This window comes from Falco peregrinus, chromosome 1 (assembly GCF_023634155.1).
Source record: "Falco peregrinus isolate bFalPer1 chromosome 1, bFalPer1.pri, whole genome shotgun sequence".
NCBI classification, from domain to species: Eukaryota; Metazoa; Chordata; class Aves; order Falconiformes; family Falconidae; genus Falco; species Falco peregrinus.
In genome coordinates this window covers 78,716,894-78,741,060 of record NC_073721.1, presented here as the reverse complement: position 1 = coordinate 78,741,060, position 24,167 = coordinate 78,716,894, and the positions used below count along the sequence as shown (strand labels likewise).

Below are 24,167 nucleotides of genomic sequence, written 5' to 3'. Positions count from 1 at the left end.
TAACACTTGCCACATGAGTGACAAGGAGAACTGTTTGGAGGAACAGTTTTTCCATTATAGCACATTCATGCTCTTAAATTTAAGTCAGGACATACCAGACCCTCTAGTGTATCTTACTCCAAGTTTTACCATATTGCAGGAATGATATTGGAAGAGTTTCTTCTCTGCAGTTCCTAAACTGATAAAGACACAAAAGTATCCCAGATATTCCTTGCTCTTGTTTGAGCTTTAAAGCAAGGACTCTCTTAGGTGCTGTACAACACAAACAGGAATAATTTGGGGTCCTGTTTAAGAACAAGAATGGCCAGGATCTCATCAAATGCAACAGGATACACACTTGGCTGCCTCTTCTGAAATAAAGATGACTTATTAAAAATATCAGTTTAAAGCATCACCTGTTCTCTTGGCAGGGCCTGAAAACATCCCTCATTAACTAGAAATTGCATTAGACATTGCCAAACAGCTGTTTAATGGGGATATATTATAAGCATGCTGTGCAGCTTCAGAGGTTTTGCACTTCTAAGGCTTCTTTTATCTGTCAGCTATAGCATATTTACTAGGAAAAAGGCTCCATATACCTGTAAGGCAGGCATTATCGCACTCTAGGTGAAAAGCTTTAGAGATGGTAACTCACTCAAGTTCACAAAACAAGCCAGTAGAAAAGATAAAAGAGAGCACAAGTTACCACCATTCTCCAGGCATTTAATGCCTGGAAAGCTATTCTCCCCCCGCCTCCGACCACATTCATAGTTACTCACCAAAAGCACGTTCAAGGAAAAAGAAAAAAAAAAGTGTACAATAATGCATCACTATAGTCAGATGCAGTATGTAGTCAACTTACATGCAGTGTTTGAACTACAGGGATGTACTTGCTGGTGTAGCCTGGAAGCAGAGGAAATTGATGAATAACATCGAACAGAAGGGAACGAAGCAGCGCTACTGCTTTAACCTAACCAGTACAGCAAACATTCTTGAATAGGGAAGAGTTAAGCAAGAACTCATCACTGTTTTTTTTATACTGCTGCATGAGTATTGCACCGGGGACAAGACAGAACACCGCTATGGATTATCTGAGACTTTTCACCTGTCAAGGAAAGGTTAGGTAGAAATACACAAAAGGCAGTACAAAAGCTAGAGTCAGTCCCATTGAGTGAACACATGGCATGCTTTTGTGGAGTTACTTAACCTATTTGGGCTTTTAAGGAAGTTACATGTATACGAATCGAAGTCCAAGAGTTAAGTGGAATTTGAGACTCAGACCCATACAGCTGTAGAAGTAACATGCCACAGTTTTTCGTATAAAACTCTGTTATAACTTTGTTAGTAGCTTACCCAAAACCATCGGATACTAACTCTCAGTAGCAAAGCGGCAAGTTATTCCTTTATTGGCCTGCAAAGGCCTGCTTCCCCTCCTGCAACAGCTGGTACCTTCTCCTTCAAAAGACAGGGGTCAAAACAGAGTAGAAATTCAACACTAACCTGATGCTCCAAGTTTGACAGAGAGACTTAGATTGTCCATATAAGACTCTGGAGCTTTCCATCACATTTGACATGTTTACTTGTCGTTTGAAAGACTTGAAAATCCTCTTAAGTTACCTAATCACATCCTGTGGCAAGCTGAAGATACTTGACATTCCTCCCTTCCCTTGCCCCACCTTTGGGGCAAGCCAAGTGTAAACATGGCACCAACCCAACTGCAGCAGAGCCAAGTACCATTTAGGATCTCAAAGGAGTACCCTGTGCCCTCAGAGGTTAGCACAACACAGGAGGTCCAGGCACCGTCCCTTCCCGTCACCTAACTGGCCTGCGGGATAGAAAGCATTGGGAGAGGCAGTGAAGGATGAGTTTGTTTTCTGTTCCAGTGCTGGCACTTCCTCTCAGCTGCCAATCTAGAAACACAAGGCAGCTCCTTTATAAAAGAAAAAATAATTGCTCATGCACCTAACTAAGAATGGGAAAAGGGTAAGATATCCTAAAACAAGCAGTGGGGCAGCACATGCAAAAAAGCAGAGACCCCCTTCAAATTATTAATTTACAAGCAGCAGACAAGAAAGGAGACACAAAAAGTAGTCAATCTGATGTGGCATTTAATTCTTAAGGTGACTCATAGATTCTTCCTGAAAACTTCCAGGATATACATGCTGCTGACAATCCAGATTAGAATACTTATGATATGAGAAGATCAAGTAGGACTGCTGTTAACATCATTTCCTTTCACAGAAAAACCCACTCAGCTGCTGACAAGCTCAGAGTTAAAAATAACAGATCCAAGGCACGTACCTTTGTGGGAGAGCAACAACTCTTTCTTTACAGACAAAAAGCTGTAATCTGCTTTGGCAGATGCACCCAAGCTAACTGCTCAAAGAGGCTACAGAAGTTGCATGCCAGCTTTAGCAACTGTTTTGCCATTTCAGTATTGCTCCTGCCTGTCCAGCACAGGAATGCCCACCAAGTTCAGTATCAAACAGGATTGACTGGATAAACTCAGCAACACAACTGTAATCAAGTATAGTATCCATGATAAAACCAGAAGCTGAAGAGTCCAATTCAGTGCTTAAACAATGGAGTACAGATCTGTTGGAACAATAGTTGAGAGCCTTAAAGGATTTCCTCACCTGCCAAATAATGATTCTGTCTCTGGACATGAGCAGAAGCCTGACAAGCTTCCATCTGCAACCATTTCTCATTGGACAAGTGCACATTGTGCAGGCAGAGGCAGCAGTTAGCATCTGCTTAACCGCCCAGAGATCTAGTCATGCCTGTGCAGGAGCACTACATGGCAAGGTGACTTTAGATACTTTAGAACTAGGAAATAGAAGGCTGCAGTAGGCATGATGGTGAAAAGAGACACCACACTGAGCTTGTTCAGAAACTTTATTCTCTTCCTACTGAAGAAAACAAACCACTGAACAGAATAAAGAAGGATCAAGGAAATATTTTGGCAGCTATATATTCACCGTAGTAGTACAGTACAAAATACTCTTAAAACAACGTTCTTAACAAGCCTGTGATTTACTTCAATGAAGAGTTACTCGAGATCCTAAGCCTACTGAAATGAAATCCTTCAATTCTTGGGACAGAGACTTAACACACTGCGGGAGCACTGCTTCAAAGAACACAATCTAAAGAGAAAAGACAAGTCTTACTGCATTTCAGGCTCATTTTTTTACCATGTTGAAGCTATTTAGGAGTTCTCTAACTTAAAACACAACCTAAACAAATTACCAGAACAGAGGTTCTCCAATCCACAAGCACACTCAGATGAGACAAAGTCTTCGAAAGCCAGATGCATAACCCAATCTTTGTTCATTCAGTACAATCTACTAACTACAACTTCCACTGCTTTTATTAGTTGCTTCCAGAGGTAATTGGTCAATTTCCAGTTCAAAGCACTTTGTACTAAGCATGCAAGAAAGCCATCTCTGAGACATCTTATCAGTATGCTGCACACCAATGCATATGCATCCAAATGGCACAAACGGCCAATTAATTATATCATTGGTCAGGCAGACTATTCAAGTGGAATTAAAGCATCTAATTAACTTTCACCAACAACATACTGAATTAAAGTTGAACTACTAACATCATTATTAGAAGCCACAGTAAATTTAAAGATCAGATTTAAAGGCAAGAGTCTTGCAAGCAGTTTTGATCTTGAAAACTCCTTAAGGCATATTCCAGTTTTCCTTCTTGGTAGTAAGCAAGTGCAGACAGCCAATTATGCCATCAAACACCTTTTTACCTTCTATAGCCACACAAACACTGAACATCCCATGCTTTACTCCTCAAAAGAACAAGAAACAGTGTTAGAGAGCACACAGACAACAGTGTTCAAAGCTAAGCAGTTACTTTAGGAGATTAACCTAACAGGTTAACTAACACCTGTACCTGATTTGCCCATGCAGACCTCCAACTTCTGAGTCCTCAACCCTGTACAGTCTTCCACGGTTCTTGCACTGTAGGTAAAGTGTTGTGCATTTTATCTACATGGCATGAGGTAAAACCTGTTTTACCTCAAACTGCTGATGCACTTCTGCACTGTGCAATTCTGGAAGTCTGACTTGGCTAGCTCCCCATTTTAGTGTCAGAGTATCCGATTCTTTTCTTAAAACCCAGACTCTTACAGAAGGGAATACTGAAATTCTTCTGGGTTTAGGAAAGGCAGGTCCTGCCTGATGAACCTGATCTCCTTCTGTGACAAGATGACCTGCCCAGTGGATGAGGGAAAGGCTGTGGGTGTTGTCTGCCTGGACCTTAGGAAAGCCTTTGGCACCATCTCCCACAGCTTTCCCTGGAGACACGGGCTGCTCACGGCTTGGGCGGGTGCACCCTGCGCTGGGTAAAAAGCTGCTGGACGGCCGGGCCCAAGGAGTGGTGGTGGATGGAGTTACACCCAGCTGGTGCCCGGTCACAAGTGGTGTTCCCCAGGGCTCAGTGCTGGGGCCAGCTCTGTTTAGTATCTTTATCGACGATCTGGACGAGGGGATCGAGTGCACCCTCAGCCAGTTTGCAGGCGACACCGAGCTGGGGGGAGTGTTGAGCTGCTGGAGGGCAGGCAGGCTCTGCAGGGGCATCCGGGCAGGCTGGACCCGTGGGCCGAGGCCGGTTGTACCAGGTTCAACAAGGCTCAGTGCCGGGTCCTGCACGTGGGTCACAGCAGCCCCACACAGCGCTACGGGCTGGGGGCCGAGCGGCTGGAAAGTGCCTGGGGGAAAAGGGCCTGGGGGTGCTGGCTGACGGCCGGCTGAACATGGGCCAGCAGTGTGCCCAGGTGGCCAAGAACCCAACAGCATCCTGGCTTGTGTCCAAAGCAGCGTGGCCAGCAGGACAAGGGAGTGATTGTCCCCCTGTACTGGGCACTGGTGGGGCTGCACCTTGAACACTGTGTTGAGTTTTGGGCCCCTCACGGCAAGAGGGACATTGAGGTGCTGGAGCGTGTCCAGAGAAGGGCAAAATGAGACTCAGACTTATTGCGCTCTACAGCTACCTGAAAGGAGGCTATGGCCAGGTGGTGTCAGTCTCTTCTCCCATATAACAGGCAACAGGACAAGAAGAAATGGCCTCATGTTGAGCCATTTGGATAAAATGGATTTTAGGATCCTAATATCCATAGATTGGATATTAGGAAAAATTTCCTCACTGAAAAGGTGATCAAGCATTGGAACAGGCTGCCCATGGATGTGGTAGAATCACCATCCCTGGAGGTGTTTAAAAAAGGCATAGGGACATGGTTTAGTGATGGACTTGGCAGTTCTGGGTTAACAGTTGGACTTTATAATCTCAAAGGTCTTTTTAAACCTAAATGATTCTATGATTCTGCAGTGGGCTTCTCAGAGAAGGTTTATTCCTAGCCTAAAAAGGCAAAAGTACCCCCAGATCTCACTTTTGGAATGCTTGGCATTCAGTAATATTTAAATAATTCAAGTTAGGAAGTATTTCCTAGATGTTTTCCATTGTTTCTCCTCACACAACCACAGCATAGCTGCATCCCCAACACACACACCTCCAGCTACCTCTTCCTGCTGAGTAAAACACCCAAGGTTGGTGTTCTAGATAAGCCAACCATTCCTTGTACAGTTAAAGCCACTAGAGGGCATTGAAATCTATTCTGAAAATAGGATTCAGTCTAAGACAGGCCTTGCCCTATGCTTTATAGGGGAGTCAGAGACTTTGGTACTGGCTTTCTCTACTCAAATTCCTCTGTTCACAGGGATCACATCACCACTTGCATATTCATGCCTAGAACCACATGAAAGACGTGTCATGTTTATAACAACTGTCTTAATGCAAGATTTGAGCCTTTAGCTTATCTCAGCAAATTCACCTCATCAAGCTAAGGGTTGATGTAATTTGTATCTTCCAACCCTGGCATACCACTAGGTACATTGGTCAAGTTTTTGCCCTCTCATTAAAATTTTTTGTAATTTGGAAGGCAGAAAGTATCCCTGAGTATTCTCTTCCTCATCTGTCAACAGCAGTCTTCTTTTCTTCTAGGCTAAGTTCAACATTGTTACATGTTCCAGACCTACTTTCCTCATTCCCATCAAATGCCTTGTTCACAGTTGCAGGGTGAATACTTTAACATACATACTGTGTTTACATAAACCCATAACAGATTTTCACTTTTATGTGCTGCAAACCTAAACACAGAGAACTGAAGGCAACTGACAATCCTGCATTCAGATTTAACAAGCAACAGACAAGCAGAGAAGCCCTGCACTCAGCTGAATCATCTCACTGTTCTATTTCAAGCAAGTACTTAAAATATTTTACCATGGAGAATAAAAAGCACCTGTCAAGAACCTTGCACAGGTTGGCCATGGGGCTTAATAGCAAGGAGAGTATACCATTAAAAGCCTAAGAGAGTAGTGTGCCCTAGCTAGGCTAAATTTAGTTCATCACACCCATACCTCAGGGCTCAGAGTTTCCTTCCCCTATTCAGACAAAGGCCCTTCTCAGGGTATACTTAGGGCCAAACCCATCCACTAAAAACCTCTTCAAAATTCAGTTTCTAGTGCACTACAGATAACTCTTCCAGGTTCTGAGGAGCCACATCATCCCCTCAAGTGCTGCTCCACATCCAGTGTGAAAACAGCTTGCCCAGGGCATCACGCAGCAGCAGCAGCATAACTAGTGTGATACAACCACATTATTGCAGGGGTTGCGTCTTGCCCTCATGTAGTTCAGTAAGTAGAAGTACAACATGACAAAGCGTGCCAGTTTAAAGTATCTCCAGGTCATCCATCCAGCCCCATGAAATCCAGGCATTACTCTTATCAGACCATAGGCATGTTTTCTACTGTCATTGGCAAAGGTGGGCACCCTTGCAGAGTTCCAGGTTGTTTACATGTACTTTTGATCTACCCGTCATCACTATACCAGCTATGCAGGGAAAGCTTCCAGACAAGTGGTAGGATAAAATCAATTGTATGTCCCAACCTTGGCATTATAAGTTATCAGATCTCTGCTGGAGAGAGGTATAGTTTTCTTTTAGCAGGTAAGTTCTTGTAGATAGCCAACGTGGATGTTTAAAGCAAGCCCAGACAACTCTGCTGTTCAATTATACCTACACTAGGTATAGCATAGGTAGAAAGCTTTGCTAGCACAGGACACCAGCAAAGCGTTCCTGCACAGGCTGGCTGTCAGGAACTGCAGTATCACAAGGGCTCCTGTAGTTTAAAAGCTACTCTACTTCCAAGATATGTTAGTGCTTCATCGAGGAGGCTAGAGCTGTCTAGACTGGCTTCAGTAACTGTCCTTCATCCAGACTTGACCACCAAGGCAAGTGACTAAACCCAGCTTCAGCCATATAACTGTGAGGCAAAATTTTAGCATCAGTCCTGCCACAGGAGCGAGTTGTCTGGCTGTAGCTCACAGCAGGCCAAAGCAGCAAGTTCAACACATAGCTGGGGAATCAGAAAACATGCTCAGACATGAGCTTGGAAGACACAAGCCAACAGTATGGAGACAGCATAAATAACTGGAAACACAAGCTGATACAGCTCAGGAGTACCCAACTAAGCTTGTTGTCTGTTGCCCTTAATTGCTAATCATCTTAAGCAGCGGTGCTTCTACAGCTAGGACAGACCACTATTTTTTTCATAAATTGCTTTACATTACTTAAAGCTAGTACTTTCCACAAAATCCTGCCAAAAGGCAGTAAGCAATGCAAGAAAGGAAGTACAGTTATTGCTGCTTTAAAGTGTAAGGTCAGTAAGTACTTGTGAATTACTGCAGTGGCATAGGCTTCATAAGGCTTTGAGAAACTATTTGGTAAAGGCCTAAAACCTCTAATTAAAATGTTAGAGAAGTTGACAGATTCTGGAAACTTAAAGGTTTATTTCTATCCTGTTTGGAGACTGATTGTGACAAAACTACTTTTGCTGTCCAGCAAAAAAAAAGAGAATTTAAAGACAACTATCAGAAAAAGGTTTTAGCTTCAAGTAACAGTAAAAAAACTTGTTAAGAGATAAGAAGTGAAATTTTGGTCTTTGACATACAGGATATTTAAGTAGATAACCTAGTATTCGGGCAGTAGCTTCTCTAACGCTACTTCTGTTCAAGTATTTCGTATTCCTCTCCACTATCAAGCACAGAGCACTAGCATTGTTATATGTCAAGTTTCAGCACCTACAACTTGGACTCCAAGAGAAGAAAATTACAAGTTAAAAGTGCTGTAAAGTTTCGTCATGATCCTATGTCTCAATGGATAATGGTAATATAACTCTAAATACGCTTTTTGCTGTTAAGGGCCAAACACACTTTCATCAGAGAATTGAAGCATGGGGGCTTGTCCACACCCAAGGATGCAGAACACCAGATCCAGATGTTACAGAGACACTCCTGTAATTTTCCCAGGTTGAAGTTTGTCAGGAGTTACAATATCTGACACTCCTCTTGCAGAATTATTCAGTACCAGTAATAGCACTTATAAGTATTAAATTTGTGTTCTCTTCCCCTTCCAGAAGGGTAAGATGAAAAGCCAATCCCTAGGTTTGAAGAAGGGGAAGAGTAGAACAATCAATACTGAAACTACATTCACATGGGAACAGAACCTGAAAGTGCTCAGTCAATTTGAGGCTACATCTTAAAAAAAAAAACAACCAAACACTGAGTAGAATGTATGTTAGATTAGATCTCTGAATTTTAGGTGCACTGGCACCTTTCACAGCAAAACCATATTCAACCTCTGTAAGAAACTTACACCACCTTGAAAAGGACTGAAGCAGTTTATTTCAGGGCACAAACTGTTTGACTGAGGTGTGAGCTCCATGTTGGTGGTACTTCCAGAAGCACGGGCACACCCATTGCTGACTCTGCTGGAGTCTTTCCAGGCCAAAGCAGCATTCCTTCTTCAGCCTGGTCTGACCAGCTGTGTTGGGTTTACACCGCAACGTCCCGGTAGCAGCATGGTGCTGAGGTGGCCTCTGTGAGAGGCAGTCAGGGCCTGCCCCATGCTGGACACAGCTGGTTCCACAACATACCCACTGCAGACCAAAAGTGAGCCCATCAGCCAAGCTGACAGTGCCTCTGAAAACATACTTAAAAGACAAAAGGCCACACAATGGGGCAGGGGGGAGGAGAAGCCAGAGCAGCTGGACATTTCCTGAAGGAAGCTGCAGCCCACAAGCCCATGATGGAGCAGATTTTTTTCCTGGAAGATTGCAGCCCATGGAACGAACCCATGTTGGAGCAGGGTAAGAAGCGAGGAGGGGTCTGGAAGCTGGGCAAGGTCAAGCAACCACACCAGCCAGGAAAAAAGCAGAAACATTTCCAGTTTGCAGATTCTAGGCAACATGCTCACACTTCAGCTAAGAACTGTCCATGCCATATGGTCCTGTGGGTATTAGTGTCATTAGAGGCGACTGTTGCATAAGTCAGACCTAAGAAATACAGGGATAATTTGGAACCTAGAAAGGAAACTTTCCCTGGAACATATGAAGAAACCAGCAAATAAATCAACCAAGGGAAAGAATGGAGAATTAAGTGAACTCAAGTGATTAATTACAGTTCTGTTTAATCTTGTCACATTGACTGACACCAAGTCAGAGGTTCTGAGCCTGCCCATCTTTACAGGAGACCTGTTGACCTTTGAGGCTGATAAAGAAACATCTGCCTTTTTTCTTTTCTTGCCTAAGAGCTTATATTGCAATTACCAGAGTGGATTCCAAGCTTCAACTAAGACAGACACTTGCCAGTTATTCGTTCAACCGCTTTAGCAGCTTGTAGTGTTTGTTGAATCACTGCCATTTGAGTTTTAAAGTGGGATGACTTTATAATCTTACTCAATTTCCAAAGACTTCCCCCAAAGGGAAAAAAAAAAAATCACACTTAAAGGGAAGCTTCCTACAAAGTCAAGCTCACTGTCTGAAAGCAGTAGGTCCAGCTAAAACAGTTCAAGCTGAGCAGCCTCTACATACAGCACTAGATTTAACATATAGATGTTGCCCTACAATACATCTAGAAAGATTCCCAAGAGAGTTATGCATTCTAGCCATCAGCTGAGAACAAGATGACCCTGGGTACCATCAGCTTTCTCCCCAGAAAAATACCTAAAACAGAGGCATGTCTCTCCCTAAACCAAGGGGAAAACTTCCTAGTGCTTTCCCTTCACTTCAGCGATCTGGAGCTCCAAGCCAAGTGCTCAAGATGAATAAGCAGCGCAACAGCAGCTTGACAAGAGTTTCAGTTAGAGGTGATATTGCAACCCAGGAACTGCTTTGTCAGCAACAATAAGGACAGAGCTGGGGAATGAGGAAGAAGAAAGTACTCTCTACTCTTCGGGAAAGAAATTCTTCCTCAGACCCTGTCCCCTGCCTATTTTAAGAGGTTTACTCTATTCAGAGCCATCAAATCCTGATTGCAATTTAGTACTGGGCATTAACTAAGCAAACTTCATCAATGTCAGCATTTATAAATGCTGTCTTCAGTTAGTATCTTGTTGAATCCACTAGTGACTTCATCTAGATGCTTTGTGTAAACAATGCCTAGCACTGGTGTCAATTGCCTCACAACAACAGATGCCAAGAGTCTTGTATTTTTACATCAGCATCTGCTAGTGAAACAAAAGCCACTAGCAAGTCTCACTAAGGCAATTTTAAGTAAGTATGGTTCTACTCATCTGAACGCTGGCATGAGATTTAACAAGATTACCTCTTCTCACTTTATCCTAATTGGTTGCCTTAGGAAACACATGGATATGCAAGAACATTAGTCTGCCATACAGTGAAGAGTAGACATGCTTGTTTTAGGTTATTTGTGGTAATCCCTAGGTTTGCTTTCTAGTAAATATTAACCCGAGTCAAGCCAAAGATAACACCCTATTTTGTCCTCTTAATCCGAGGTGACTGCACCATGTCTATCATCAGCCCTCTGGCACTTCCTGAATGTAAATGCTTGTATTCTCCATGGTTTCAGAAAAGTGAAAATCATATTTAGCTTTTGCTCTGACACGCTGCACTTATTCATTGCACTGAAAGGCTGGTTACATCTCTAAACCTGAGAAGACTTTATTAAAGCTGAACAAACTGAAGGAAAGCATGTCAGGTAGAAAATTTATTCTGTTTAACTTTATTTACTTGCCCCAGTGATTTCCAAAGAAAAACATGAATTTCTGAAGTTGGACTCACCTTTGCCAGGAAGAAGGCTTCAGCAAGAACTACCAAGTTCAAACTTTTCTCCCACTCTCCTTGCCTTGCCTGAAGAGGTACACACAGAGAGTACAAGTCTTGGAGGGTGTGGAGCAGAGTTTGACAGGAATCCAGACATAAGGAAAAAGCTAGTCAGAAGCTTTTAATCTACAGCTGTTCCGAAGGTGACAATATTAGTGAGCAGGTTAACTTGGAAGTAGTTATAGTGGAGGCTCCCCACTTAAGGTCAGATGTGGACATTTTCTTACAGAAAAGGAACAGTGAACTAAGAGTTGCATGGGACACCTGACAAGGTACCAAGTTTAACAGGAAGAACAGTTACTGTGATAAGATACCTATGGTTTTTTAACATAAAGAAAAAGAGATATTCCTTTGGAACTCTGTATTCTTTGCTACTGAGAAAAACCTGCTGACAGCTGAAGTTGGACTTTTGATTTGGGGCTGTTGTTTGCTCAGAAGTAAAAGTGTTACTTGTGGTTTTTAAAGTTTCAACTAAAATCAAATCCTTCTCTTTGCAAATTGCACGGGATTTTCCTGCTAAACTCTTCCCATCTATTCTGGGGCAGTGGGGGGAAGTCCCTGGGTTATGTGAAGCAATTGTGGGAGACTTTTTGGTTTGAGTTTGTCTTCATGCCAGCAGAACTAGAAGCGTATCTTGGAGACTTGTAGGTAAATTATTAGAGTTCCAGCAGGAACTTTAAAAAAACTTCATTTACTTCTGACATGCACTAGCTATTCAAGCTAGATCAGAGCCTCAAATCTTTGGGCTGAAAATTTAATTGTCATACAACTGGGTCAATTCCAGAGGTACTGAAGGGCAGGTTTTAAGAATGCTCAGATTTACTCAAGTATGGCAGATTTTTTTCCCTCCCACGCAGTTCTAATTTCATCACCAAAAAACCCTAGTGTTCTAGAAAACATACTGAGTTTTTCTGAAGTTAACTCTACAGTCAAAACTCAATTTGGAAGTTGGGACTCTCTAATTACTTTCATGCAAGAACCATGCACATGAACCAGGATAGCTTCATCCTCCTAGGGTAAGAGCTAACATAGCTACACATTATAGCCGTTTATACACCAACAGATTTTACAAAACAGAGCAGATGAGCTGAGCTGATTTGTCCTATGGGTGCTTTTACATCCAGAGCAGAAATCTGCAAGACATAACACTGGAGTATGTTGATGAGCAACAGCTAGCTTCAGTTCCAATAATGCTGCCAAAGTGCTTCAAGCAAAGAAGCACTTTTGTGGTGAAAAATAGATCAACTTCTTTCTGTTCCCAATCCAACTAGTTTGCAACTCCTTCAGGTACCTATTGTTCACAGTAAAAATCTGGACATTTAGATTGTCTCATGGACAACTAAGGATGAAAACAAGAAAAGCATCAGCGGCCCTAGTTTCACACTGATTGCTTCTCACTCCCCACCCTATTCACCCTCAAGAGGTACCTATACTAGTGACATGGCAGAAGTTGAACTAGGCTAGATATTTAAAGCTCCATCAGCCACCTTAAATGTAATCACAATTTTCAGGGTATGCCTAACTGGTAGGTGAGCTGTGAAGTTCAGCAGAGTTGCTGATTTTTAAGTTAGTAGCTTAAGTGACAGCTCAAGTCCAGCAGAATACAAATTTTTTTTTTTGCCAACACACTTGTTACTTCAGGGAAACTGAAGGGAGGACAAAACCCAGCAGCCTTGGAAAAACTCAAGTCTTCAACAGCTACATCCACTAACATCCAGACTACTTTGGAGCCAAGTGGCCTGCTTCAGTGTAAGAGTCCTCGACTTAAATAAAACCACCACCAAGTTGGAGCATAAAGCACTTTCAGAGTTCACTGAGAAGAGAATGTTCAGCCTCCTGGAAGTTCCTGAAGATGAGCATCCAAAAAGAAAGTTTGGGCTGACAATCCCCCATACTTCCAGATAAATCTGTTTAACCATCATATATATACATACTTTGCTAGTGATAGTGTATGTCCATTTTGTAATTACCTGTAGAAGTTGCAGCTACTACTCCTACAGTTCAGGCTCAAACTAGGAAGAGTAAAGTGAGTGCAAGACCAGTTACTGCCACAGAGAACAAACATGCTGCCTCAGTGCAGTAGAACATCTCTGGTTCCACAGAACACCTAACAAGCTAAAGCCTACAGAACACAGCTTTGACTTCAATCCTGCACTCAAGTCCATGATTCCTGCTCCTAAAAATACTGGCTGTACCTGTGTAATAATAAAGAAGGAAAGACAGCTCAGACACTGATAACATCAGACAAATGCTGGTAGCAACCCTGATAAAAATTCATAGCAAATTCCTTCAATATGTACCCCCTTATGGAAAGCATGAGCTACTCATTAGGTAGCACAGTCACCACTGAAATACCTTCTTCCACCATTAGGTATTACTTATTCATATAAGCAGTAGTCACTTCGCCACCACTTCAGATTTTACCAGGACAGTATCTCTAGAATAACCCGAGGCCTTCAGGTACAGCAACCAGAAGCACAATTCTCTTACAGTCAAGGAGTAAATCCATGGAGTTGTACACATGTGCAGTGCACTTATCCTATTCCATGGCAACCACTTTCAGAAGCTACTTGAAGGCTCTAGCAGGACAGATTTCCACATATGCCTGAAAATTATGCAAGATATCAGATGCATTGTATCTAATTGAGGACAAATAACACCACCACCAGCAGCACTGAGAATCCAATTGGCTATGGTTTACTACAACAGCAGGAAGATACAGCAGCAGTGCTGTATTAGTGCCTTACATCAGATGCCTCACCTGACAGAACTCCAAAGCACTGGAGGTAGATTGGAGGTATTAAGTCAAAAGGGTTATCTACTTTTGCAACACTTGCCGGCTCACTTTTAAGAGCAGAATAATAAGCCAAATGCAAAACTCCAAGTAGAAGCCAACGAGAGTTACCACCATTCTATATGGTAACTAGAGTCAAATCAGAAGTAGTTACTTGGCTCAGATGGAAACCCCTTTATCTGGCCAGTATCCACAAACTCCAACTCATTTAATATCCTCCACCTGGAAATTACACACAAGAGCTTCTTGGGTTTTAGTTCTTAACTTGCACCTCATTCCACCAAGTATCTGTTTAAGTCTAAGCGTAGACTGCATGTAAATCTGCTTCAAAGAAATGGGAAGGGAAATGGTTTGATGTACCAGCTAGAGTAAGCTCTTTAATCTTCATTATGCTGCAACAAAAGATTATCATCTTATCTGCTTCTGTCTAGTGTGTATCTGGTACACACAGAAGCATGATCTAGAGATAGCGTACATCTGGACATCTTTCCTAGGCATGTGCCCCTGTTGTACGTTAAAGGGTAACACTACTTTTACCAGGTATTTTCACCTGAGAATGCTTCCTTATCTATTTGATGCCTGGTTCACTCCCCCTCTATACCAGAGGTAGCCACACTACTGCTTCTGCAACACAAGGAGCAGCCATGAGTCCACTCAGTTTCATGGTAGCCACAGAACATAATATTTTCACCTTTACATTAAGACTGTATTGGATTGTTTTAATATGCTGGAGTGTCAAAACCTTAAGTATTAGAATTACAACTGAAGGATCAGATTATCTCATATTTTAGATTTTGTATAACCAAAGAAAAAGTTCTTAACCCAATATTCTGGAACTCCACAGGAGTGTAGAACAAGCACTATTCCATGCATCACAAGTCTAAGTATAGCAGTTAAGCTAGTGGACTTAATCAGAAGGTAAGAGTCTGGCTTCCCCATGCAACTTAAGTGATTGATCTTAGTCACAGAACAGGGATGGAGAACATTCTTTCACATTCCTTTTGGTCTGTGACCCAGCTAATGGTAACAGAAGAGTGGTAGCCAAAAAAAACTCTGAAACAGAATCTGCCCACTAAGTGTTTGGAACCTCTCCTCCCTATTTGAGGATCAGCACTTCCCTCTGGATATGATTCCAACTATCATTAACTGGACCAGTGGCCAAGAAAAACCTCAGAAAAGCAAGTTATTTCATCTGTCCTACTTCTCCATCTTCCTTATTCCAGTGCACCTTCCCTTCCACTTCCTATAATTCTATGAAAAGCCCGCCCATGAGAAAGCCCTCACTTTTCCCACCCCCTCAACTGCAGCTTTAATCAAATGTCTTAGTGGTACAGAACAGCAGGCTTTTTGCACTCTGAAAAGGGTGAAGGTACATTCTTGCACTTCGCCATAGGACTCAGAACAGGAGAAAAATGTTAAGCCCATGCTCTTCCAGCAGTGGATCAAATTTAACTTTAGGCCAACAAGGACTGCTGTGTAGCCTATTAAGCCAGTCTCAAATAGATTCAATCTATGCCTTGCACAGAAAGATGTTGCATGCAGAAAGTCTGCTTCTTTCCCCCTTAGCCACCCCAAGTCAAAGTGGGCAAAGCAACCCCATTTACAGAGCCACAGCACATGGTTCGGGTCTGTACTCAAGTACTGAGCAGTGTGGTACTCCGTGGCACGTTTACTTACCGTCCTGCTCACATTCATTCGTGTTCTTCACCCAGAGGCAGTAGCTGCTACTTAGGAACTCCAGCTCCAGCCCAGGAGAGGAGTCTGGGTGCCCATAGCAGAGCAAGTTAACTGTCTACATGCACCAGTTTCTGTACCACTTCATCTGCATGGAAGAGTCTGCCAGCAGCACCAGTGGGTAGCTTGTCTAAGCTTTGCTGCAGGACTCTACTTGACAAAACCCTGCTCCAACCTTTAATGATGCAGCCCCTGTTCCTGGATTTCCCCATCTCTGGGCACAGGCCTTGAAAGGGAGCACCTAAGTTTGCTCTCATTTCACACCTACCACTCACTTCCTCACTGCACAGCCACATGCCACTCCACGTGAGAACACCTGTCGGTGGGCTCTCAAAAACAGCTAGCTTAGCCACAAGCCAGTGGGGGGCAAAAATGCACAAATCCAACATGCATGCATGTCCTCCCTGGCAGGCTACAGCTGGGAGACACCAGGGAAGAATTTGACAGTGCAAGCAGTTGGACACTTATGGGGGCTTCTAGGCTACTGCTCTGAGGACAGAAGCACAACTGCCCCAGAGAAGCCAGTATGAGAAACATCTGGCAGGATAGCCTTCCACCAAGGCTGTTACTCCAGGCTGTCACTGGCACCTTAACATCATCCTGTCAGGCCCAGGCCAGTCTTAAGGCTCCCCTGGAAGGGTCACACAGTAGAATTAATCCCTTCAAAAGCCAAAGCTTCCATTTTTTCCATCACCCCCGCCCCACACTGTAGGGGCTGCACCTCCAGCATACACAGGTAGCACAGGCTTCCCTCAAAAGTAATTCTTCTAGGGGTGAATAACAACCATATTTGTCTCTTCAGTTTTGCAAGGAATAGCATTTGTGAGTGGGCAGGCCCGCTATACAAGGCTACCTTTTCCTCACCAAACAAGCAGATGATTCTTCTCTAATGCTTATGAATATCACTAACACCACCTACAGTGTTAGTGCAGCATCCCACAGGAGCCTAAGTTGCACCAGGAGGCTACTGTGATAAGGAGAAAAGCCATCCAGGTCAGGAAGCCAGGAGCCCGATTTCAAGGTAAGGCCTCATCCTGAGGGAGCTGACTGCTCTCAGGCTGAGGAGCCGCCGATAGCCTATGTAAGTACACATACAAAGAGCTCCTTTGTATGGTGGGTGGTTGTTTTCACTGCCCTGAGTGCAAGCATTACACTCTGGTGTGACTAGCTACACTTTCTTGTTACTCTCCTACAGCTACAATGCCTAATAAAAAAAAAAAAAGCAGCAAGCATTCTCGGTCATCACCAGAAGGGTTTCGGTGCCAGAATACCCCCTCCTCGTACCTACAGGCAGTAAAGCCACCACAAAAAGCTTCGCAGGGCTCACATGTAAGCTGCTAAACACAAATCTTAACTGCTCATGTGAGCTAGTCGTAAGAGGGAGACAGTTACATACCACATTCATCACATCCTGGTAGTTTCTCTATGTAAGCAAACGTCTCACACTGACCTCACACCTTACTCTGAAAGCTCCAGTGCTGAAGCGATTCACCCATAGCAATGATAGTTTTCAGTGCTGGGGCAAGAACTTCACAAATGGAAGAGCTTCTCACAAACAAACACAGGAAGCTTGGAGTCCTACAAAAGCAACAACAGTAGTTAAGCTTGTAACAACAAAAAAAGTAGGCTTCATAGCTCAAGTCACAAGTTTAACATCCACTTCTCTGCTAGAATTTCACTTGATGACAAAGCAGTAAACTATCACCAGCGCACACCAAGCTTAGGGCTCAAGGTCTGCTGTGCCACAAAGTCCCTGGGTGTTGCGTCAGTACCAAAGACCTTGTGGCAGCTGCTGGGGCGCTCTGAGAAGAAGCCATCACACTGTCGAACAGGAGGCTAAGCGTGACAGCACAGCAGTCTTCAGGGATGAGCTTCAGTTTCACCTGTATTGCCTCTGTGTTTGGGTTTTGTTAAGAGCTGAAGTTTATTGTGTAATGCTTAACTACACTGTCAGATGTGCCAGCCCCAGAAGAAGCAGGGATTCAACAGCCAAGTAGGAGACAAAAGGAGTTTTGTTTGTTTGGGGTTTTTTGACATAGTTATGTCGCAATTAGTTTGAGATGGCAGGATAAGAACATCTAAGATACTTAAACAGCAGTGTTAATATTTCAGAGCTACTCTACCACTGAAATGAGGTTTACAGTCATCTTACCAATTGCTTCAGGCCATTTGGAAATTAAAGAAGCCAAGACAGCATCTGCTCTGCACTGATGTCAGTGAAGATTACCTTAACACATGACTAGTGCTAGAAACTTGAAAACTAGTCCAAGAGGTTACCATTGTAGGTGTTCTACCAGCTACAGGAGCTTGCTGTCACCACCAGAAGAAATACACAAGCAGTTTCATCGTTTATATCAAGTCTTTTGGTGGCCAGAAGTCTTTCATTAGCAGCAGAGGTCAGTAACATGAGTGAAATATTCTCATAGCCAACTCAGAAGCTCAGGCAGTTAAAATCCCAGCTCTAAGAGCACACAGAGCAAGCTAGATCCTACAGTGTTTCCCCATTTAGAACAGGGCCCACTGTTCCAACACTAATATATGGGAACATAATGTTTTAATACTTCTCCACACAAGAATTAATCCTGTTCCTTAACAGTTGCATAATGAATAAAAAGCAAATCAGATCAGTTTCTGTGGTACACATCAAGGAATTCAGCTGTCTAACATTAAAGGTCTAAGCATGAACAAGGAGAGGGAGAAACAATTAGTATAGCTCTACATACAATTAGAGTTTTCACTTAGGCAAGAACATCTCTCAGCCAACCGAAACAGAGCACCTGTAACAAAAAGCTCTTTGCCATAGAGCAACAAGTCTGTCATGTCAGGGGATGCTTTTGTGAAGACTTGTCTTTGGATCCTTATTCCTTCATTAAAATGAGTCTTTCCAACAGTAACGAAATCTAAAACATTAGAGTGCTTCAGCTGTAACTTATCAGTGTAGACCTTTGCAATGCAGAGTGATGATTAAGCTCAAACCAAAAAACAAAATTCAGCCACTGAAAACCTACCCTAAGTTTCACTCTTCTGTTCTGGATCTCCTTCATATGGAGCCCTCTGCCCTGTATTTTTATAGTATGCCCTTTTCCAGTTTCTTCCCACCATGAAGAACACAGTCCCCCTAATTTTAGTAGAGCATGTGCAAAGATACCTGCTTTGTGGAACACTCCCAGTGGGGCTGCAGTGAGAACACAGGCTCCTTGGCACAAGCTGCGATGCTTCTTGCTCCTCCTGACAGAATGGCAAAGCTGCAGGAGCCTTTCCAGCATTTTTTATCAAGGTTCTTATTTGGGGTTCTAGCTAACAGCCAGCTGCAGCAGGGAATTCCCATTGCTCTATAGCACTCCTGTTTATGCACTAGAATCTGTGTGTAGCTTCATAATTTTGCTATCTACTGCCTTCCCTTTACAACAGCACTGAACTGGAAGGCCCCCCACATCTCCAGCTAGCATGCCTTTCAAGGAGGGATATGGCATGTTTCCATGCATGAAACTAGAAAGAAAGTTATAGTGACTGTCCTGCCCTCCCCTCCCATTTTTTAGTCCTCTGCAGTCACTGGGAGGTACAGAACCCCAGCCTTCCATAAATCCAAGCTCACCCCTAGGACAGCTTTTGACTGCTGCAGTCGCGTTCTGCTCCTTCTGCAAGCACCCACCATCTTCTTGTGCTAGTATTTGTCATTACTGCCATCAACAGCTCCCTGCCATAAATGGAGCAAGTTCTTAACGGTCAGGGCATGATAATCAAAAAGCAGGGGACCTATATAGATCTATCTTTCTAAACTAGAAAGACAAAGGTCAACATTTATTGTCCAGATGGGAAAAAACAGAGTGGCACAATCTAATGTGCTATGAAAGAGTACTGTTCAAAAGCACCACACAGTAGGAGATGCAAGAGCCAGCCCAGTCAAACTCCCCATCTATCACTTTGGGGTCAAGGAGGAGAAACAGCTAGACCTGGCTTGTCACACAACCCCAGATCTCATACCAGCAGAGAAAGAGAGGCACACAGGAAGAAAATATGAATAGAAAGTAAAGCCTGATTATCTTTTTCCAGAAGCCAACATCCTTCAGACAGAAATTTTCTAAGTACAGCCAGCTGATCACTTCCACAGGGCTCTTCAGACCTACAGGAGCAAAATTGACCAAGCAATTATGTAACACAGCAGAAGCTTTTCTAGAGTCTGTCAAGTGAGGAAACAAGTCACACAAAAGCCTTGGATTTCCAAGTTATTTCTAGGACACCAAAGATACTAGACTTACCATGGAGCTTCAATTGGACAGTTGTTATTAACTGTTAGTGGGCCACAGCATACGTACAAAAGCCAGATGTTTCCTACAGGTCACTAACACTTCCCAAGTCTAAGGGATTCATGTCACTGCTCATACTTTCACTGTAACAGGAAACAGCAAACTTTGTACATCTTTTGAGAGCAAGGAGTACCTCAGCAGGCCAGCAGATACTAGCTGCACTTGTAATTGATTTTGGTATTCAAGTAATCATCTTTAACTACCCTCATTTGGAAGTTTAATCCCTTATTGGCACAAGAGATGTAGATACACCTATTGCTCTCCAATACCCTTAGTTTTTCATCATTTTCAGCAAGCAATAGTAAGCCATACTCTTCTGCCTTTGTATTCAGTGACAGTGCTGGCTGCCTAGCTTAGCAGCAATACTACAGTAGTAAGAGGGAAATGCAAGGAGAAAGATCAGGAACTTGTTTCAAGCATTATTGCTGCACATTTAAACTCATTGAGTAGGATTAAAGACTGCTGTTTACCTTTAAAAGCACTTCATCTTGCAAATATTATCATTCTAGTGCTTACCATACAGAAAAGAAAAAGTGGGAAAGGGTAAATATCACACCTAGCAACTGAACACCTACAAGATCAGACCCTAGAACTGCAACACTGATCCCCCCATCCAGAGAGGGTTCCTGACAGGAATATGTTCTTGATCACAACTCAGCATGAGACACGCTGGTGTAAGATGGTAATCATCATCAAAAACCGGTTAATAAAAAATTTCCTTGTGTACATTGGAATCCAAAGTATGGCACCTTTGTACTGTGACAACCTTAGTGGCAATGTCTAATCACAAGAAGAGATGAATCTCAGGGACTTGGATCAGTCAACATGGTTGCAAATGAGCAAATTAAACTCTCTACCTTCACATGCACTTAAGCATGACAATTAGAAGTGTAATAAGACAGGCCTCAGAAGTTAAACATCCTGGAAGTTCACAGCCTTTCCTTTAAGAGCTCACAAGTAGACATTGGTGCTCACAGCTGACATTCTGCCCCGGTCACAAAGGGAGAAATAGCAAAGTCAGAGAAACAAAGTCAGCTCACTTACTTGAAGCAAAAAGTACATCAGTAGTCCTTTGTATTTTGTTTTCCACTCTCCTGAAGTAGCTCCCATTCCAAAGACGACACAGCACAGGGAGCAATTAAACTGTCTTGTAAAGTACAGTACATAAAAATGGCATATATGGAAACTGTTTGACAGACAGGGTCATTGTGCAATTATGCACTGCAATCAGTATTTTTTATTTTGTTCTTTGTTTCAATTGCTTTTCATTAAAGTATTCAGATACCAGTGCTGAAGAAGGGCCCTAGTCATCCAGCCAGACTCTTACTTATCACCTCAAAGCTCTTCTCCATTTGGCACCACTCCAATTTTGAGGTTTACGCTTGGTATCAGGTAATACAGATACAAACATAAGCACCCCTATGTTTCCCCATCTTTTAAAACATGTCTCCAAGAATTTATGGCACACACTACTTCTGATCTGCCACATTCTAACAGCTGCTATTACACATCTGGCCATAAAAGAGACTACACAGCACTGCTCAACACAAGGACACCAGTACAGCCAGTACACTTTCCATAGCTCTGAGAAGCATTTAATAGCCATCATGGTCAAGCAGCACTTCTATTAAAAGACTAGAACATTGCACTAAAGCACCTTATTGTTATACTTTGGCCAAGCAGCGATTCCAAAGACTCCCGGTCTTGCCTAACCTTGGCATAAGTTAATTAGGTACCACATTTCATAGCCTTGCAGACTGATGGGTCAAGAACACACATGGGCAATGCATCCAACACGCCTGCAGAGAGATCAAGTTTTTCCACTTACCCAGAGCCATGCTTTTATTGCAGCATTGGCTGAAAAACGGCTACTGTTTTGCAGCTTTATAATTGAAAGCTCTCATGCTACTCCGTAGCGGTGCTGCAGTGGTAACATTAGCTCACTGGGAGGACCATATTTAGAAAAGATGTTGGGTTCTCCCCCAGAGCAGTGTAATAGTTTAGTAAGTGAAATTAACAGCCCCAGTAAGAGTCAGACATTGTCAGATTAAAAAAACAGAGCTAGACTCCTACAGGGAGAAGTCTGGGCTGAAGGCATCTAGCTTTATTGCAGGGATTCATTTATTCCCTACTTGGGAACATAAAAAGAGAAAAAGTCCTAAAGCTATGTGCTGGGAACAGGAGCTACATTAAATGCAAGACGAGCAATATAAAACTACAGCCTGCCAACCTCCCCCCCCGCCCCACTTTTTTGTCTGCAATAAATACCAACAAGTTAATACCGATGCATATACTTGGCGCATTCAGCCGGTACCCGGCTTTTAACGAGCGGGGAGGCCCCGGCGAGGGTCCGCGCCCGCGGGGAGCCGGGCCCGGAGGCGCTGCGTGCCCGCCGCGGGGCGGGGGGGGCCGGGGCTGCCCGGCGGCCCCCGCCGGGGCTTCACCTGCGGCGCTGACAGGGCGCGGGGGCGGCGGGCCGGGGACAGGGCAACCTGCCGCGGCGGGCCGGGCGGGAGAAGGGCTGCCCCGCCGCCGGGGCGGCGGCTCACTTACCCGGGGCCCCGTGGCTCGGTGGCCGCGACCCTGAGGCAGATGCACCAGCAGCAGCGCCAGCAGGAACGGGCGAGCCCCCGCGCCGCGCCAGGCCCGCGACACCATCGTCCCTCGGGGGGGGGGCGGCGGGGGGAAGGGGGAGGCGGCGGGACGGCGGGGCTCTGCGGCCACCGGAGGCGGCTCTCCCGGGCGGCCGCCCCTCAGCCCGGCGGCGGCGGGTCCGTCGGCGGGCGGTGCGCGGTGCCCCGGGCCGGCTCTGCCCCCTCCCGCCGCAGCAGGTTACCCGCCTCAGCCATGGGGATGCCCGTTATAAAGCCGCGGCGGGGCGGGGCCGGGCGCCACTGACTGCGGAACTCGCCTATCGCAGAGTGGCCGCCGCCGGTCGCAGCCAATAGCAGGGAGGCAGGGCCTTCCGCCCCGCCCCGCCGCCGCTCCGGGGCTCGAGGCGGGCGGTGCAGGTTGGCCCCGGGCGGCGCGGTGCTGCCGGCGGCCGGGCGAGGGGCCGGCACCTTTCCCGTGCCGCGGCCCCTGGAGCGGCCGCCGCGCCCTCAGCGGCTGACGGGGTGCGCGGGCGCCAGGCCGCTCGCTGGGGGGCTGCCGGCCTCCGCCGACCGTCCCAAACCCCGGCGGGGCAGCCTCGGCCCCAGCCCCGCCGCTGGCCCTGGCGGTGACAGCTGAGACGCGCGGTCGGGTCGGGCCAAGGAGCAAGTAAATTTGGCACAGGGAATTCTCTCGCGGTCTGCGTACCGTTTTCCTTTGGTTTGGCGGGCTTGGGCCAAGACCGCTGTGGGAGCAAGTCCGTGTCTCCAGGAGCGTAGGTCCTCTTGTCACCTCCATACCAGGACTCAAAGCATGGCTGACCCACCACCACAGAGGCTACCCATCTGTGAAGATCTTCCCCTGCTTTCCCAAATGCAAAGGTAGCCCCACCACAGCCTCACAGCCCATTGCCCTGCACTGTCCAGCAAGGCCTGGAGATGTTGTGGAGGTGATGGGCTTGGGGTCTTAACGCTTACCTTGCACCTGGAAAGCCAACCCAAGATCAAGTTTGATATCTTTTAAGACAACAAGTTCTACCATCCCCAGGTCAAGTTTGACATCTCTTGAGACAGCAAGCTCTTCTAGGGTGCATGTGGGTCCCAGCATGTCCAAGCATAACCAGGCAGCTGATAATGGGAAGCTTGGGTAGAAAGCAGTGTTGTGTCACACAACAGGCAAGTGGATGCAGCTGTGGAGCAGGAGCAGGGGAAAAATGCACATGCATCAGCCAGCAGGGCCCAGTCTCTGCAGGCATCTCTGTCTGGTGGAGGAGCTCAAGAGGGAGCAATACCGTGACAGTGCAATGGCAGTAAACTGTAGACCCTGAGCACTGGAGGCAGAGAGCAATGCCAAGCCTCTCTCTGCCTGCTGGTTGAGTGACAGAGGTATCTTGTGAACCAGGCTGACTTGCGTTTACATAAAGTCCTTCATTTTTAAATTACTAGCATGAGTTTGATGGAGAGCATGGCACGGCAGAGACTAGACAGTTTGCAAAATAATGTCCGTGGGAGGTCATTACTGTGCACATAATAGTGATAACCTTTTCATGGGACAGTTTGGCGGTGCTCT

At 44.8% G+C, this 24,167-nt stretch overlaps 1 protein-coding gene across 5 annotated transcripts in view; it reads right to left on the bottom strand.

The window, feature by feature from the left end:
• Window positions 1-22,838, bottom strand: part of SMOC1 (SPARC related modular calcium binding 1) — a 132,061-nt gene extending 109,223 nt beyond the window's left edge. For all 5 annotated transcript variants that reach the window (XM_055819663.1, XM_055819669.1, XM_055819682.1 and 2 more), the window contains exon 1: window positions 22,560-22,838. In XM_055819663.1, coding sequence (XP_055675638.1) covers window positions 22,560-22,664 — 105 coding nt within the window. In that variant the 5' untranslated portion in view covers window positions 22,665-22,838. The remainder of the gene's footprint in view (window positions 1-22,559) is intronic.
• Between the last annotated feature and the right edge of the window lie 1,329 nt (window positions 22,839-24,167).